General features: G+C 44.8%; 1 protein-coding gene across 1 annotated transcript in view; it reads left to right on the forward strand.

The window, feature by feature from the left end:
* The window catches only part of CEP128 (centrosomal protein 128), a 407170-nt gene that overhangs the window by 14410 nt on the left and 372814 nt on the right, over positions 1-19946 (forward strand). Inside the window, 2 exon segments of the mRNA XM_030558988.1 lie at positions 10033-10193; positions 12635-12721. Of these exon segments, the coding sequence (XP_030414848.1) occupies positions 10047-10193; positions 12635-12721 (234 nt within the window). The 5' untranslated portion in view covers positions 10033-10046.

Here is a 19946-nt window from a genome sequence, read left to right on the forward strand (position 1 = left end):
AACAGCGGGGAACATTTCTGTTCAGTCACAGGCAAACAGCCCAGCAGGAACAGGCACCTCTGAATGTCTGCTTAATAAAACCACCCTATTTCAGCGAGGTGACCGTGAATGATATCACTCTCCTGAGGATAACACAGAGAGCTAAAGAACGGATGTTGTTTGAATGCCAGCAAACACCAGGACCATATGCTGCAATGCTTTGTTCTGCAATGATTCCCAACTGCGTGCTACTGACCTGGTGTGGTATAGTGTCCTACCATGGAGAACGAAATAAGGCTTCCCTCCCCAGAAACCTTTTGCAAAGGCTTTGGGAGTACATCCAGAAGAGCTTTATGGAGATGTCCCTGGAGTATTTCTGCTCCATCCCCAGACACGTTAACAGACTTTTCCAGTAGCTGTACTGGCTGCAAATGCCAGGGCAAATTAATCAATAAATACGCTTGCTTTTAAACCATGTCTAATATTTACAAAGGTAGACTCACCAGAGGTTGCTTCTCCCCCTACAGGATCTGGGAGCCCGCCTTGGGTGGGTTCGGGGGTTACTGGCTCCAGGTCCAGGGTGAGAAACATCCTGGCTGTTGGGGAAACCTGTTTCTCCGCTTCCTTGCTGTGCTCTATCTTCAATCTCCTCCACATCATCTTCCTCGTCCCCAAAACCTGCTTCCGTGTCCTTACTCCATTGACGGAGTCAAAGCACAGGGTTGGGGTACTAGTGGCTGCACCCCCTAGAATGGCATGCAACTCTTCATAGAAGCGACATGTTTGGGGCTGTGACCCGGAGCAGCCATTCACCTCTCTCTTTTTTTTGGTAGGCTTGCCTGAGCTCCTTAATTTTTATGCAGCACTGCCGCGAGTCCCTATTATAGCCTCGATCCTTCATGCCATTGGAGATTTTTTCAAATGTTTTGGCATTTCGTTTACTGGAATTGGGATCAGCTAGCATGGATTTGTCTCCTCAGACAGCGATCAGATCCCGTACCTCCTGTTTGGTCCATGCTGGAACTCTTTTGCAATTCTGGGACTCCATGGTCACTTCTGCTGATGAGCTCTGCGTGGTCACCTGTGCTGATCAGTTCGCAATGCTGGCCAAACAGGAAATGTTTGTGGGACTTTTCCTGTCTACTTGGCCAGTGTATCTGACTTGAGAGCACTGTCCAGAGCAGTCGCAATGGAGCACTCTGAGATAGCTCCCAGAGGCCAATACCGTCAAATTGCATCCACATTACCCCAGATTCGACCTGGCAAGGCTGATTTCAGCACTAATCCTCTTGTCGGAGGTGGAGTAAAGAAATTGATTTTAAGAGCCCTTTAAGTAAAAAAACAAAAAAAGGGCTTTGTCGTGTGGACGGGTGCAGGATTAAATCGAGGTAACGCTGCTAAATTCGACCTAAAATCGTAGTGTAGACGAGGCCTTAGAGTCTAGCAGAGTTAGGAGTTTAAGTTGCCAGGCTCATCTTTTGAAGGTGTTGGGCTGGTCTCCTCCTTCCTGCTAGCCCTCAATTGCCCATAGTCCACGTTTTAAATGGTCTCCAACAGCATATGTGAACCTCTGAGGCTTAACAACCTGTCTTAGACAGCTGCAGCGGCACAGGAGCCAGCAAACAGAGCTGTAAACAGGGGAGTTTCAGTGAGAGTTCTGTTGGAGGAGCTTGCAGGGGAGACTAAGACAGAGGAACTGACAAGCTAGTTAAGGGATAGGTTGGTGGTCTAGTGGCTGCTGGGGGTTTGTGTTGTGTTGACTACTAGGCTTTAGGTGGGAAGGCTATGACTGATACAGAGGTAGCAGTGAAAGACACAATGAGGATGACTGGATGTGGAAGCTGCGGCATGTACATGATCCTGGAGGGGGTGCCTGAAAAGAGTTTTGTCTGCATGAAGTGCCGCCTGATGGAGCTGATGGAAGAAAAGATCCGAGGACCGGAGATGCAGGTGCAAACTCTGGTTGAGTTTAGGAGGGGGTTTGAGCAGATGCTGGAGCACAGACATGAGGGGGCTGAAGGGATAAGCTCAGATGTGCAGATGGAAGCAGGACCAAAGAATTCGGAGGAGAGACTGCTGGGTAAGAAAAGTGGACGGTGGAAGCATGTGACTAAGAGAACCAGGCAGAGGAAAAGACGGGCCAGTGAAGGAGAAATAGAACTCAGGAACAGGTTTGCAGAGTTGGAAAATGAAGAAGGGGCACAGCAGGTGGCCGCTGAAGGAGAGAGGGCAAGGAAAAAGAGAAGAGCTGATAGTCCTACAAGAGGAGGGGAGGAGTCAATGGAGGCAACACCAAATATGAGCCCCAGGAGGACTGCAAGGGGGAATAGGAATTGAGAGGATTTGCAGCTAGTGGATGCGGGGGATAGACCGGAGAATCACACTGTCACCAGGAAAAGGCAGGTCTACATGATTGGAGACTCCTTACTGAGAAGAATAGACAGGCCTGTAACTAGAGCTGATCGGGAGAACAGAAGGGTACGCTCTCTGCCGGGTGCTAAGATACAGGATGTGGACCTGAGGCTGAAAAGGATCCTAGCTGGAGCAGGGAAGAATCCGTTGATTGTCCTTCATGTGGGAACGAATGATACGGCTAGATACTCTCTGGAATGTATCAAAGGAGACTATGTCAGACTGGGGAAGACGCTTAAGGAAATTGAGGCTCAGGTGATCTTCAGTGGGATTCTGCAAGTTCCTAGAGAAGGGCAACAAAGGTGTAACAAGATTATGGCGATCAACAGATGGCTCAGGCAGTGGTGCTATAAGGAGGGCTTTGGGATGTACGGCCATTGGGAAGCATTTACGGACAGAAGACTGTTCTTTTGGGATGGACTTCACCTGAGTAAGGAGGGAAATAGACTTCTAGGATGGAGGCTCACCGACCTGATTAAGACAGCTTTAAACTAGAAATTTGGGGGAGATGATTGGGAGATGTCCAGGAGATCTCCATGCCGGAATTTAACCTTGAGAGGGAAGTAAACCAAGTAAGAGGGGATACAGTCGTGGACAGAAGAATTGGCATAAGGAGGAAGGGTAGTGTAGATAGCAGACTAACAGGTGATGCTGGTGGTAGAATGTCTGTGCCTAACAGGGTAAAGAATGTGAGTGAAGCCAAACGGCAAAAATTAAGATGTCTGTACACTAATGCGAGGAGCCTAGGGAACAAAATGGAGGAACTAGAGCTGCTGGTGCAGGAAGTGAAACCGGATATTATAGGGATAACAGAAACATGGTGGAATAGTAGCCATGACTGGAGTACGGGTTTTGAAGGCTATGTGCTGTTTAGGAAAGACAGAAATAAAGGCAAAGGTGGTGGAGTAGCATTGTACATCAATGAAGAGGTTAACTGTAAAGAAATAAGAAGTGATGGAATGGACAAGACAGAGTCTGTCTGGGCAAAAATCACACTGGGAAAGAAAGCTACTAGAGCCTCCCCTGAGATAGTGCTGAGGTGTGCAACAGACCACCGGGATCTGATTTGGATATGGATAGAGACCTCTTTAATGTTTTTAATGAAGTAAACACTAATGGGAAATGTGTGATCATGGGAGACTTTAACTTCTCAGATATAGACTGGAGGACAAGTGCTAGCAAGAATAATAGGGCTCAGATTTTTCTGGATGTGATAGCTGATGGATTCCTTCACCAAGTAATTGAAGAACCAACAAGAGGGAATGCCATTTTAGATTTGGTTTTGGTGAGTAGTGAGGACCTCATAGAAGAAATGGTTGTAGGGGACAACCTTGGTTCGAGTGATCATGAGCTAATTCAGTTCAGACTAGATGGAAGGATAAACAAAAATAGATCTGGGACTAGGGTGTTTTTGATTTCAAAAGGGCTAACTTTAAAGAATTAAGGAAATTAGTTAGGGAAGTGGATTGGAATGAGGAACTTGTGGATCTAAAGGTGGAGGAGGCCTGGAATTACTTAAGTCACAGCTGCAGAAACTATCGAAAGCCTGCATCCCAAGAAAGGAGAAAAAAACCACAGACAGGAGTTGTAGACCAAGCTGGATGAGCAAGCATCTCAGAGAGGTGATTAAGAAAAAGCAGAAAGCCTACAAGGAGTTTAAGAAGGGTGGAATTAGCAAGGAAAGCTACCTTAGAGAGGTCAGAACATGTAGGGATAAAGTGAGAAAGGCTAAAAGCCATGTAGAGTTGAACCTTGCAAAGGGAATTAAAACCAATAGTAAAAGGTTCTATAGCCGTATAAATAAGAAGAAAACAAAGAAAGAAGAAGTGGGACCGCTAAACACTGAGGATGGAAAGGAGGTTAAGGATAACCTAAGCATGGCCCAATATCTAAATAAGTACTTTGCCTCAGTCTTTAATAATGCTAATGAGGAGCTTAGGGGTAATAGAAGGATGACAAACGGGAATGAGGATATGGAGGTGGATATTACCACATCTGAGGTAGAAGCCAAACTTTAACAGCTTAATGGGACAAAATCGGAGGGCCCAGACAATCTTCATCCAAGAATATTAAAGGAACTGGTGCATGAAATTGCAAGCCCGTTATCGAGAATTTTTAATGAATCGGTAACTCAGGGGTTGTACTGTACGACTGGAGAATTGCTAACATAGTTCCTATCTTTAAGAAAGGGAGAAAGAGTGATCCGAGTAACTATAGGCCTGTTAGTTTGACATCTGTAGTATGTAAGGTCTTGGAAAAAATTTTGAAGGAGAAAGTAGTTAAGGACATTGAGGTCAATGGCAATTAGGACAAATTACAACATGGTTTTACTAAAGGTAGATCGTGCCAAACCAACCTGATCTCCTTCTTTAAGAAGGTGACAGATTATTTAGACAAAGGAAATGCAGTAGACCTAATTTACCTCGATTTCAGTAAGGCATTTGACACGGTTCCACATGGGGAATTATTAGTCAAATTGGAAAAGATGGGGATCAATATAAAAATTGAAAGGTGGATAAGGAACTGGTTAAAGGGGAGACTACAACGGGTTGTACTGAAGGGTGAACTGTCAGGCTGGAAGGAGGTTACTAGTGGAGTTCCTCAAGGATCGGTTTTGGGACCAATCTTATTTAACCTTTTTATTACTGACCTTGGCACAAAAAGCGGGAATGTGCTAATAAAGTTTGCGGATGACACGAAGCTGGGGGGTATTGCTAACATGGAGAAGGACCGGGATATCATACAGGAAGATCTAGATGACCTTGTAAACTGGAGTAATAGTAATAGGATGAAATTTAATAGTGAAAAGTGCAAGGTCATGCACTTAAGGATTAATAATAAGAACTTTAGATATACATTGGGGACACATCAGCTGGAAGCAACAGAGGAGGAGAAGGACCTTGGGGTATTGGTTGATCACAGGATTACTATGAGCCGCCAATGTGATATGGCCATTAAAAAGCTAATGCGTTTTAGGATGCATCAGGCGAGGTATTTCCAGCAAAGATAAGGAGGTGTTAGTACCGTTATATAAGGCACTGGAGAGACCCCACCTGGAATACTCTGTGCAGTTCTGGTCTCCCATGTTTCAGAAGGATGAATTCAAACTGGAACAGGTTCAGAGACGGGCTACTAGGATGATCATGATCCGAGGCATGGAAAACCTGTCATATGAAAGGAGACTCAAAGAGCTTGGCTTGTTTAGTCTAGCCAAAAGAAGGCTGAGGGGGGATATGCTTGCTCTTTATGAATATATCAGAGGGATTAATATTAGGGAGGGAGAGGAATTATTTAAGCTTTGTACCAATGTAGATACAAGAACAAATGGGTATAAACTGGACACTAGGAAGTTTAGACTTGAAATTAGACGAAGGTTTCTAATCATTAGAGGAGTGAAGTTCTGGAACAGCCTTCCAAGGGGAGTAGTGGGGGCAAAAGACATATCTGGCTTTAAGACTAAGCTTGAAAGGTTAATGGAAGGGATGGTATGATGGGATAGCCTAATTTTGGCAATTGATCTTTGATTATCAACAGATAAGAATGCCCAGTGGTAGGTGATGGGATGTTGGATGGGATGGGATCTGAGTTACTGCAGAGAATTCTTTCCTGAGTGCTGGCTGGTGAGTCTTGCGTACATGCTCAGGGTTTAGCTGATCGCCATATTTGGGATGGGGAAGGAATTTTCCTCTGGGGCAGATTGGCAGAGGCCCTGGAGGTTTTTCGCCTTCCTCTGCAGCGTGGGGCATGGGTCACTTGCTGGTGGATTCTCTGCAGCTTGAGGTCTTCAAACCACAATTTGAAGACTTCAATAACTCGGACATAGGTTAGGGGTTTGTTATAGAAGTGGATGGGTAGGGTTCTGTGGCCTGCTTTGTGCAGGGGGTCGGACTAGATGATCACATTGGTCCCTTCTGACCCTAGAATCTATGAGTCTATGAGTCTATAATTAGCTTAGAAACTTTGGTTACCTTACCCATGACTTGCCCCCAGAAGACTTTTGTGGAGATCAAAAGCTTGTCCCTTCCATTAACAGAGGTTGGTCCAGTAAAAGATGCTATCGCACTTACTCTCTCATATCCTGCGACCAACCTGGCTAGAGCAACACTGCAAACAACTAATTAGCATGAAAATCAAAATGATTGTGATGATTTATCAAACTGTGTGTGAGCAGATGGAAGGAAAGGGGAGCTACTCTGCAATAACATCCTGGGAGGCTACAGCGTAGGATTGTCAAACTCATTTGGTGGAGTGGGGCAGATTCTGTTTTAGAAATGATGGTATGGGCTGGGATACACATATAGGACTTCAGTGGGAGATTCACTATGGATTGAGGAGAGTTTGATGTCAATGGGAGGTTTGCACAGAAATCCAGGAGAAAATACAGCCTTGATGTAATAGTTAAGGGTCTGACTTCATGAAAGATTATTTTCAAATTCAGCATAATTCAGTGAGAAAATCTGTTTCCTCTTGGGTCACCTCTACTTCTTCCCTGTTTTCCTTCCCCTCTTCTCTTTTGTTGTTTTTTGGAAGTCTCCTGTGTTCTTCCTTTTGTTCTGTGCAGCAGTTCCCAATTCCTGAGGGTTTTATTCCACCCCTTTGCCTTTTCAAATGGTAGACTATCCACTAACGTAATAGTTATTGTTGATACTGAAGTGTCACTGTTAGGCTTTAAGTTGATGCTCCAATAGAATAAATGGGGGCAAAGGCAGTTCACAACTATCAGGCTATCTGCAGACTAAGGCAAATGGTATTGTATTGATTTCAGTTCACATTTGGAGGGCTTTCCTTGCAACTCTGAGGGATATAGACTTACATTTTTTTAAAAAATGAAAGCTAAGATTCTGGAGAATCAGTATGTTATGCAGGTCACGTAAATACATTTTGCAAGTTGGATCTGGCCCATGAGCCAAATTTTTGTGTGAAATCCCTGTTATAAGCGGCTAAAATGGCTCTTTTCAGGGAAAGATCTTTGTACTCGTTTGTGCCCTCATATGTGCAAGATGCTCTTTATGTGAGTGCAGATGTCTGCCTGTACAGAGCGCAATTCAGGATTGTGTCCTAACTCTCCATTATTATTTCTTCCCTTTATTTTTGAAAAAGTATTTAATTCTGATGGGGTATGAATTAACTAATTATTGCAGCACTCAATGCGTTGATGAGATGATGGTGTAGGGAGGAGGGATTTAGATTTTTTAGGAACTGGGGAAACTTTTGGGGAAGAGGGAGCCTATCAGGGTAGATCTCAAATCAATGAAGGCTACATTCAGAAAGACCTGAAGATTTCTGGAATATGCTGCTCAAACAGTTTCCCTTTTGTTTCTACTGCCTGTCCCTCCCTTCTCACATTTATCTCCAGACTTTGTCTTCTTGTCCAGATCTATTCCACCCCCGACAATCTTCTATTCATTGAACTTTTTTAAACTTTGCACTTTTAGAGAGAAGTAGGGGGTTGACTCTGTGTACACAAATTTGAAGAGGGACAGTAGGGTTGAGGTCTGTTATTTCTCACCTCTATATATTATTTATTTATTTTAAAACATTTTTGCTGTTAACAAGCGTGTTGCCTCTGGAGACACAAATCCTCAGTTTGAGAACTGCAAAACTAAGCATCTCTGATGGTTATCTGCACACTGAGTCCCATTGGGTAGATAGAAAGATTAACCTAAATAATCTATACAGAAGCCCCTGGAACCCCATGAGATTGGGTCCCTAATCCATGAACTATTGGAACTCATTTATAAAACTTTTCTTAAATGTTACATGAATATATTGTTTCATACTATGGAATTAGAATTTATAATCCCTGTTCCATGATAAGATATATTATAGCTCAAAGATATCTTAATTAAAACTATGTTTAAATAGGTTTTTTCCTCAACAAGCATTTTGTCAAAAACATCTGATTTAAATTAAAAAATCTAATTGTTTTGTTTTTAAAAAAAAAAAATTGATTTTTATCCACAATGGAGCCTATACAATAAGGATGGGCTCCACTTAAACTAAAATGGAACCAGCTTGCTGGCGCTTAAAATTAAGAAACGTCAGAGAGCAGTTTTTAAACTAAGGGCTGGGGGAAAGCCGACACGTGCAGAGGAGCATGTAATGCCAGGGTACAAAATATATCTGAAGGGCAGAACAGGTCATATTGGTTAGGGAGTGGTACTATATGTGAAAGCGTATTAATCTAATGAAGTAAAAATCTTAAATAAACCAAACTGTACCCTAGAATCTTTATGGATAGTAATTTCATGCTCTGATAACAAGAGTATACCAATAGGGATACATTACCGACCATCTGACTGGGATGGCGATAGTGTTTGTGAAATACTCAGGGAGATTAGAGAGGCTATAAAAATAGAATACTAAATAATAATGGGGGATTTCAACTGTCCCCATGTCACGTCAGGATGGGATGCAGAGATAAAGTTTCTTGACACCTTAAATGACTGCTTCTTGGAGCAGCTAGTCCTGGAACCCACAAGAGGAGAGGCAATTCTTAATTTAGTCCTAAGTGGAGCACAGCATCTGGTCTAAGAGGTGAATATAGCTGGGCCACTTAGTAATAGTGACCATAATATAATTTTATTTGACATCTCTGTGGTGGGGAAAACACCACAGCAGTCCAACACTGTAGCATTTAATTTCAGAAAGGGGGACTACACTAAAATGAGGAAGTTAGTGAAACATAAATTAAAAGGTACAGTACCAAAAGTGAAATCCCTGCAAGCTGCATGGAAACTTTTTAAAGACACCATAATAGAGGCTCAACTTAAATTTATACCCCAAACATAGTAAGAGAACGAAAAAAGTGCCACCATAGCTAAACAAAGTAAAAGAAGCAGTGAGATGCAAAAAGGCATCCTTTAAAAAGTGGAAGTTAAACACTAGTGAGGAAAATAGAAAGGAGAATAAACTCTGGCAAATTATGTGTAAAAATATTAGGAAGGCCAAAAAAAGAATGTGAAGAACAGCTAGCCAAAGACTCAAAAGTAATAGCAAATTTTTTTTAAGTACATCAGAAGCAAGAAGCCTGCTAAACAACCAGTGGGGTCACTGGTGATCATTTTGTTGCTGTAGTGACAATTATGTTGTTACATATGGGATTATGATTTCACCTTGTTAACCTGAAGCAGGTAATCTTGTAATAAACACGGATCTTGGATTTTATGTCAACTTCTATATTTAATAGAAAACTGGAATCTCCTTCCCGCTACATCTGTCTGCCCCTTCCTATAAAGAGAGAAAATAGAGGCAAAGCTATTTCTATATAGAATGTTTTTCATGAGGCATCAGTTGCTTCTTTAAAGTTCTTGCATATATGCATAGAGCAGAGAAATGTATACTGTGTTGCATCTTAAAGAGGAACTAACTATTTTCATGTGCCTGTTTTTTCTTTAATTAATTCCACGGGTTTATGCTTCCAGAGTTGTCAGCATTCGCTGTAATAGTCATCTTCCCTTCATGTTGTTATTGCAGTAAAAAAACCCTGATTCATCATAGTTTGCACACTTCTTAACCAACACTGACAAATACATATTTTTGGTCAATTAGAGATGTTCAAGTTTGTTCATATTTCAATGACTGGATTTTATAATGTAAGTGTGGATACATTCAGATCTGTCCTTTTCTCCTATTCCCCAGATTTCAATACATCAATGGCAGATTCGTCCAGTGATTCAGACAACTTTCTTCTTAGTCGTGTAGGAAGGCGGGGCCCTCTAAGAGCCATTCACAGCAGAGCCCGAAACCATGGGGCTGGAGATGTTACAGAGAAGATCCATACCTTAGCAAGCACTTTACAGGTTGTTAGAAAATGATCAGATGCTATGCAAACAGGATAACTTATGTTTGTGTAAAAGAAAGTGTCCAACTTTTCTGAATGAGGTGGTCTAAAGTGCTGTGGTAATGGGAAATATTACTTGCCCTTTACCAATTGTAAAAACTATTTGGGAAATAAAGCATGACATGTCTGCATTTACAGTGAGTATTTTACTACTATTTCTGACAGCAACATGGAAGCTTGATAAAATATTGTTAGAAATGACTTATTTAAACCATGGAAAGGTCTGATAATGTCTCATTCAGTTATGAAGTTGGCAAAATGCTTGGGAACAGAGCTATCTATTTGTTTATTTTATTTTATTTTATTTTGAAATTAACTGCAGAATTCCAACAGGATGCATTAGCTCTTTGGGGCAGCAACTGTCATTTTGTTCTGTGTTTGTACATTGCCTAGCACAATGGGATCCTGGGAGTCCTATGTATTATCACAGTATAAGTAAAAAAAAAAAAAACAGTTACAGACAGTGTGAAGACAAAGATCCCTGGCCCACAGATTTGATACTCTGAATAGATAATGTTCAGACAAAGGATTATGGACAGGCTAGAATGCAAAAAAGAGTGCATGTTACTTGTTTGGATGACTTTTTGGGGCAGTGGCTTCTCTGTGAGCAAATGTAATTCTGTTCAATTGGCATTGTGAGGTTCCATGTTTTATTTATCCCTGACTCCAGCTCAAACTAGCTCAGTTTGCAAGTTAAGACTGCTTTCTAGCTGACAGCCTTGCAGACTCACGTTGAGCTCTGAGTCAAGCTGGGTTATTTTCTTCTTAATGCATCCATCACCAGCAACAAAAATGAGGGTGCGAGTTGGCCTGCCATGCAGTATCTTTGCTACTGGTGATGCTGAGAAGGAAAGAACCCACAGTGAGTCTGCTGAGTTGTAACTTAGAAAAGAGAAATCTTAACTTGAACACAGAGTAAACTTGAGCTGGAATAACTGAGATACAACACTGCAGTTTTTATTCTGAGCTGAAGAAAGATCCTGATTTAGATGCACTGTGTTCATTTTGATTAATATTTTGGTGTGAAGTATGCATTGTCCTCATTTTGCAGATGAGGGAACTAAGGTATTGAGAGTGAAGTGAATTCTAGCACTGAATAGAATCCAGATCTTGACTCCAGTCTTATGCCATAACTAGAAGATCACACTTCCTTTTTACTTGACAGCGGCTTATATTTTTATGTAGCCGCTGAGCCAGACAATATAACAAAAATACCAGTATATATTTTCAGTTTATTCAGAATGCCTGCCCATAGCTTCAAGCTCTCTCTTACTATTTGGTGAACTTGACAGGTAGCTTTAACTCTTTGCCTCAGCTTACCCATGTGTAAAATACAGGTAATGATTAAGGCTGCGTGTCTGTCATGAAGGTAATGGAAGTCATGGATTCTGTGACTTTCCATGACCTCCGTGACTATTGCAGCTGGCTCCGGGGCTACCACACTGACCGCTGTTGGGGCAGTCTTGGGCCACTGCATTCCCCTCCCCACAGCAGCAGCAGTTTGGGCGTGGTAGGGGACTCAGGGCTGAGGCAGGGGGTGTGGATTGGCGCCTACTTAGTGGGGGCTCCCCGGAAGCGGCCTGCATGTCCCTGCATCTCCTAGGTGGAAGGGTCAGGAGGCTCTGTGCGCTGCGCCTGCCTGCAGGCATGGCCCCTGCAGCTTCTATTGGCTGTGGTTCCTGGTCAGTGGGAGCTGCAGAGCCAGCGCTCATGGCAGGGGCCGCGCACGGAGCCCCCCGGCCTTCCGTCCCCATAGTAGTTGCAGGGATATGCCAGCTGCTTCTGAGGAGCTGGGTGGTAGGGAGCCTGCCATCCCTGCCAAACCTCATGCCCCCGCCCACCCAGCAGCAGTGGGTGTCTGGGACCACGCACCTCCAACACCCGCAGCACACCCAGACTGCTGCTTCAGTGCACCCGCAGTCCTCTGGCCTAAATTTTAGTATGGGGTATATAGTACAAGTCACGGGCTGTGAATTTTTGTTTACTGCCTGTGACCTGTCCATGACTTTTACTAAAAATACCTGTGACTACAATGTTGCCTTAATAATGATACTTTGGAATTTCAATGGGATTGCCATAATATGAGGCTAAGTGATTGCTTTAAGGTCCTTGGCTGAAAGGTTTTGATATAGTATAGGCAAAATTTGGCTGCTTAAACTTAGGCATCTATTGAAAATGATTGGTCTGATTTGTTTTCACAGGTGCTCGGTGTCTCCAGCTCTCACAGCCTTCCATGGGAGTTGTGGGTGCTCAGCCACATTGAAAATCAGATCACTTATTTAGATGCCTAATGTGAGGCAAAATATTATTAATGGTAACACTAACAAAGTAATGCATTTTTGTTTCTTTGGCGAGACTATTTCTAATTTAACTTTCTTTTTCCTCAATTTTGTTCTTAAGGATACCAACCGAAACCTGAGACATGTTGACCAGATGCTAGGACAGTACAGAGAGTACAACAATGAACAGACTGAAGCTATAGCAACTGTGAGCAACTTTCAATGTAACTTTAAGCCTCTTCCTCCTGTATTACTATATAACCAGCTGAAAATTGGTGTCTAGCAATGGGCAAGCTAGAGAGAGAGATTTAAACAGTATAAATCAATTTTTAATAGTCTTCTGTACTACCACCTTTTGAAATTGATAGTGTTTCTGAATGAGATTAGCAACAAGGAGTCCGGTGGCACCTTAAAGACTAACAGATTTATTTGGGCATAAGCTTTTGTGGGTAAAAACCTCACTTCTTCAGATGCATGGAATTTGAAGAAGTGAGGTTTTTTACCCATGAAATCTTATGCTCAAATCTGTTAGTCTTTAGGGTGCCACCGGACTCCTTGTTGTTTTTGTGGATCCATACTAACACGGCTCTCCCCGATACTTGACACTATGAATGAGATTAGAACACTTTCAGTACTGGTTGGCACAGTCTTCTTTGTAGTCTCTTTAGGAAATGGCTGAAGGGTGAAATTCACCATGGTTTAGAGGGCCCACACAAGGCCTTATACATGACTTAAGCCACTGCCATGGAATGGTGCTTAAATGTGGTACACAGGGCATTTTGCAAGCGCTTGCCCCAGAGTGAATTTAATCAGAAATGAATGGGGGTGATATTTAATTGTAGAGTAAAACAGGAGATGGATAGTGTTAAGGATGAACAAATTGGTTGGTACTCTGGAAGCTATCAAGTTTGAGATGTTAAAGTCAGAGATTTATTGAAACTGAATCCAGTGGTATGAAAGGAAATGTGGAAAATGTACTGTTTTGCTTGAAAATTGGCCTAATATTTGAGTACTCTGGGGTGTATATTCATTGAATTCAGTAATACAATGTTCTTAATTTGTGGAAATTCTAGTAAAATATGCCTTTCAGTGCTCAGTTGTACTGTACCAAATAATACTGCACAATACAAATAAGTAGAATATTTAAAGAAATTAAACTTAAATATTAAAATTATGTGAATTTCCATACTTATACATTGTAATGTAGAATTACCTGCTATTTTTCTTCTGAAAAAGCAGTAGGAAAATTTTATTCTATCCTAGTAATTGGGACTATAACTATCTCAGTTGGGAAGCGTAGATGTCTTCAATACTAATACTCTGATTGATTTAGAAGATAAACTTGAGTACTTATGCCTTTGCAGATAGATAGATATAGTTTAATTGCTGATTTTTACTCTTAACATTTCTCTTGGACATGGGAGAGAGAAATGTAGCTTCACGATTGGGTTTTATTAGTTTTCACTATTTTACTAATGATGAAATTTATTCAGGTTTTTTTTTAAAGACACACTAACTTTTCAGAGTATAGAAAAACATGATAGGCTATTTACTCTCAACATACTAGTAGGTGTTCTTTTCAGACAGCTAGAAGTTGAACTGGGTTTTGGCTGAGCATGGCTGTGTTAGAATTTTATTTTGATTCAGGACCTTCTTTTTTTAGCATCTGCATGACCGATATCTTTCTGACTTGATTTCTCTTCACAAGTTGAGCAATAAAGTTTTGGGATATCTCCTGTTGGAGACTTAGAATACTAAAGTATAGTCTCCATCCTCTATTAGTAAAAAACTTTGTCTTCCAAACAGTTCCTGTTCACTTCACTAAACATAAAAAAGTCATCTTCCATCACCTTCACATCCATATTATACTTCCTGTGTACCAATGGTCTGATACTTTCTTCCTGCCTACTAGCAGTCTCACTTGCTTATTTTAACATACTTTTGATTTGCTACCATTTATTTCTTATCCCTGGCTGCCTGAATTCTTGATACAACTGGCCCCTCTTATACTGGTTCCAAGCCTGCTGGAACAGTGAGGAAGTTTTTGGTGGGTGATGGGAGGCCATAGTAGGGAATTAAACATAGGTGTATTGTGTTGAGACTGTCCTCACAAGAGTCCTGCTCTGAATTCTAGCAGCCAGAAATCTGTCTTCTAACCCCACAATTACATGTTACTCCAGGGTATGATCAAGTTTTCAAAATATCTAAGCTGATCTAGGATTCTGCCATCTCTTGTTGAAACTTGAGCAAAGAGTGAAAAAATGGTTTTGACAGTTCTCTCCATTCCTGGATGCTTCTGTGAGGGAGGTCAGTCCACTGGGATGAGGGCAGTGTAGCCTATTGGCCAGAACATATCTTGTGGCCGGGTTCAGAGCCATAGTCAGTCATTAGGAACCAAAACAGGAGGTCAAGATCTGGATACCTAGAGCCAGAGGGTCGAGCCAGAGTTCATTGCCAGGAGCTGGAGTCAAGGGTCAAACTGGAGGTCAGGAACTGGAGCAAGCAGGGTAGCAGACAAGGAGGGGTTCAAGGTACAGGAAATGACAGAGGCAAGGCTCGATGCAATAAGGAGCAGCATGAACAAGGTAATGCAGGAGCAGGCCACAGTCATGGGGATGAGCGTTGAGAAGCCAACGAGCTGCAGCTGCTGGCTTAAGACCCAGCCTGTTGGACTCTGCAGCCGGTCGGGTTGGATGGCTAATCAGGCTGCAGGCCAGATGTACTAATGAGGCTGCCTGGAGACTAGCTCTGCTGCAGGCCCTGATTCCTGACAGGGAGAAATTAGAAGAAGATTACAGCATCCTGCTTTGCATAAAAATACTGTAGTTGGCATCCTTCTATTTTGCCTGTCTTCAGTTGGTCAGGGGAAGTTTGATTATCAACAATTAGCTCAGTCATAATATAGGCATGTCTTGACTGTGAGCTTCTCCTACAATGAATGAATTTTAATCCTGGTTTATACTTTACTTCAAAAGGAATCTTTGTTTTTTCCCATTCATTCTCATCGCTATGTATAAAACATTTGGGTGGGTGACTGAAGGGGGAAATTATGTCTTTTCCTTCCTTTGCAGTGTTAAGAGTTGGCTACTCTTTGATGCAGGGTAGTAAGCTTGATGGCACAGTGATCCTGTGTAGCAAATCCAATATGTTGTGATTGATTTGTTTTTTGCAGTGTTCTGCAGTATCTACAAAATATAGTTTCATTATATAAACCTTATTTACAGCTCATTGCTTTTGTTTAGTTTTTAGCAAGGTCAGTCCAGAATTCTTCCTGAATAACTGACTGTCTTCCATGCCCATCTCTTGAAACTCAACATTTTGCAGGCTATTTGGAAAGAACTCCATATGCTTGTCAGTGACTAGGGAATGGTGGCAAAAGGAAGCCACAGTGCGCTGCCTAGATGATTGTCCTAAATATATTTCAGAAACTGGATTTGTCTGTGAGCTCATGATGCTCAGCTTGACTACAAAAATGCATGTTAATGGCTCCCCAAGATAGCCCGGCAGGATTGCAGCCATTTCTGGATGCAAAATACATATAGCAAAGACAAAGCTAACCAGGAACAATTAAATGGGGAAAAGCAAGACTCTGTAAAAACCCTAGTTCTTTCCTGTCTCTAGTTTCCTCAGCATGATTGAATCTGGTTCCTTCTAGCTAGTGAAAACATTAGACCTCATGTCACTATTGTCACATAAGAATAGACAGTGTGGTTCACTGGCAGGTAGGAGACTTTAGTTTGATTCTGGGTTCTAACCCTACTTGCTGTGTGGCCTCTTGCTAGATCAGGAGTGGGTTTGCTTACCCTTATGTGTCTAAAAGCCGCTGGAGTTTTCTTTATTCTTATGTGGAAGTCTGCCTTTGCCTTTTCTTAGCCATCAAGTTCCAATTCTTGCCTCTTTCTCTTTTGCTTGTGTAGAATTCAGACGTTAGTAACTTAAACAACCACTCCTGCTTTGAATCTCATGTGAGAACCAGTGTTTTTGTCTCAGGACAGTCTTAAAATGTTTACTTTTCTTGTAAAGATGTGTTTAAAGGTTTTTGTTCCTGCTACTACCATCACTTTAAGAACTTAGATCATATATATCCATCTCTGTTACTTTTTAAAAAAATAGCTGTTCTCAAAACTGAGTGTCTATATTTCAAATATCCTTTTATTGTGGTGGTCTTTTAAAAAAAGTAAGTTTTGGTTGCCACTATACAGTTGGAATCCTTCTTTCTGTAGTACACTGTACTTTATAGAAGTCCTACAGAATCAAGATTTTTCAGTTTGACACATGCAACTTACAACATACATTCTTCTTCGAGTGATTGCTCATATCCATTCCAGGTAGGTGCGCGTGCACGTTTGCCGTAAACTTTTTACCCTAGCAACTCCAGTGGGCCGGCAGGTCGTCCCCTAGAGTGGCGCCACTATGGCACTAGATATATACCCCTGCCGGCCCGCCCGCTCCTCAGTTCCTTCTTACCGTCATGTCAGTTGCTGGAACTGTGGAGTGCGGCTTGCTGTCCTCCACGTACCTAGCTCTCCTGTACTCTGTGCGTAGTCGTAGTTGTAAATAGTTTTATAGATAGTTTGAAGTAGTATATTAGTTAGTTGTTTATTATATATAGTTGTTTAACTTGTTCGCGTGGGCTGTTGCCCTTCCCGGCGCCTGGCACCGGGCTCATGCCTGGCTCGCCGGGCTTCAAGCAGTGCTCGGCATGCAAGAAGCCGATGCCGACTAGCGATCCCCACGACGCGTGCCTCAAGTGCCTGGGGGAATCGCACATAAGTGAGAAGTGTCGTATATGCAAGGCCTTTAAGCCTCGCACAAAGAAGGAGAGGGATCAAAGCCTCCGCGCTCTCCTAATGGAAGCGGCACTGTCTCCGGCCCCGGTGGCACAGCCGGCCACTTCTACTCCGGCACCAGACCGCGCCGGCACCGGCAAGACGCGCCGGCACCGACCATCCCCGGCACCGGGAGCAGATCCACGACCCTCGGCGTCTGCAACACCATCGAAGCAGGCCCGAGTGGAACGCCTGGCACCTACCTTGGCCGCGGCACTGCCTGCAGGGCTGCTGTCGACTCCGGGTCCGGAAGGTCAGTCGAGTCCAGCCCCTCCTAGCTCCCCCTTGAGATCAGGGGTCGAGCTGTTAGTCCCATCTACGCCGGAGACCTTTGCCTTGGCACGGGACTTGATAGCGCTAACGGAGCCATCGCAGCCTCAGACGGCACCCCCGGGACGGGTAACCTCCAGAGGCAAACCAATGCTAAGAGTGCTGTCTCCAGAGTCCCGGCACCGATCGCCCCGGAGACGTGAACGCTCGCGCTCGGGGCGCCGCTCGCAATCCCGGCACCGTTCTCCCAGGCGTACCGGTCGCACTCGCGGCGCTGATCAGTATCTCCACGGTCCCGGTCTGGCTCCTCTTACCGCCGGCACCGAGACTCTAGGAGCCGTTCACCTCAATGTTCGGCTCCTCGGTCGACCTCCCGGCACCGCGTCGGTGGCAGGTCCCGGTCCCCACTGCCATCCTGGCACCGTGCTGATCGAAGATCGCGGTCCCGCTCTCGGCTCCGACCTCGATGCAGATCCCGCTCCGGATCCCGGCACCGGCTACTACGCCGTTCCCGGTCCCGATCCTGGCACCGATACGGGTCGCGGCACCAATCCTCGGCACCGAGGAGCACGTCGGAGTCGGTATACAGAGGCGCCTATCAAACAGGCTCAGCGCCTCCGTGGCCTTCCAGGGAACCATCTGTGTCCTCTCAGGCGGACAGCGCCTATGCCTTGGGCCAGGATAGACACTCGGCCCTGTTTCAGGACCCTCCACCACAGGAACGAGGGCCTCAACAGTGGGGGTTTTGGACCCCATGGGCGTATCGCCAAGCCCAGGGCCCACAACATATTACCCCCCGCCCTGTGGCGGAACGCAGGCCACCGGAGGCGACGGTGTCTAGACCCCCTCCCTCCCCGGAAGCAGACGGCAGGTCCAGCCACCAGGACCCAGAGCTCCCTCCAGTGATGGAGGTGCAGCCCCAGATTGAACCCCCCGTGGACACTCTGTTGCCAGGGGTTTCCTCGTCGTCTTCACCAGATGAGGCAGTGGCAGGTACCTCGTCCTCCAGCCCTCCCCCGCTAGATCTTAGGGCACACCAGGACCTCCTCCGACGGGTGGCACAGAACCTGGACATTCAAGCAGAAGAGGTCTCTGAAATCGAGGACCCGGTGGTGAGCATCCTCTCCGCTGATGCACCCACCAGAGTGGCCCTGCCCTTTATCAAAACTATCCAGGCCAACGCAGCTACTGTCTGGCAGTCACCGGCCCCTATCCCTCCGACCGCTCGAGCGGTGGAAAGGAAGTACATGGCCTCGAAGGGCTATGAATACCTGTACGTTCACCCGACACCTTGCTCACTTGTGGTCCAGTTGGTGAACGACAGGGAGTGCCACGGTCAAGAGGCCCCAGCGCCCAAGTCGAAGGAGGCGAGATGGATGGACCTCCTGGGCCGCAAGGTCTATTCGGCGGGGGCGCTACAGCTCAGGGTCTCGAATCAGCAGGCCCTCCTTAGCCGCTACTCCTTCAACTCGTGGGTAGCGGCGGGGAAATTCGCAGAGCTGTTACCACAGGACGCCTGCCAGGAGTTTACCACCATCCTGGATGAGGGCAAAAAGGTAGCGAGGACCTTGCTACAAGCCTCCCTGGATTCTGCGGACTCGGCCGCTCGGACCCTGGCCTCGGGGCTTATGATGCGCAGAATTTCCTGGCTTCAGGTCTCTGGCCTTCCACCGGAGCTCCAGCATACGATCCAGGACCTCCCCTTCGAAGGCCAGGGCCTGTTTTCCGCTAAAACAGACCCCAGACTGAAGGACCTTAAAGACAATAGAGTCATAATATGGTCCTTGGGGATGCATACGCCTGCGACACAACGCAGACCATTCCGGCAGCAGAACCAACAACAACAGCGTTGGCCGTGTCCTCAGTTCCGCCCGCGGCAGGATCTGGCTAGGCGCCACGGCAGGAACAACTGACGCAGACAGTCGAGTGGCCAAACGGAGCAAAACCAAGGCTCCGCCAAGGCCCCTCCTGGACCCAAGCCTTCATTTTGAAGGTGCGCCCGAGGGCGCAGTACCAATTTCCTCTCTGGATCCTTCCCTGCAGTTTTCCAACCGTCTTTCGTTTTTCCTCCCGGCGTGGACCCAAATAACATCGGACCGTTGGGTCTTGCGTACGGTGCAGGCCGGTTATCGCCTGCAGTTTTCTTCGGCCCCCCCCCACCATCCTCGTCCCTCTTCAGGGACCCCTCTCACGAGCAATTCCTCCGTCAGGAGGTGCACACGCTCCTCGTCAAGGGAGCCATAGAGGAGGTTCAAGAGAGCGAGAAGGGCAAGGGGTTTTATTCCCGCTACTTTCTAATCCCCAACTCCAAGGGGGGCCTCAGGCCTATCCTGG

This window comes from Gopherus evgoodei, chromosome 4 (assembly GCF_007399415.2).
Source record: "Gopherus evgoodei ecotype Sinaloan lineage chromosome 4, rGopEvg1_v1.p, whole genome shotgun sequence".
Lineage (NCBI taxonomy): Eukaryota > Metazoa > Chordata > Testudines > Testudinidae > Gopherus > Gopherus evgoodei.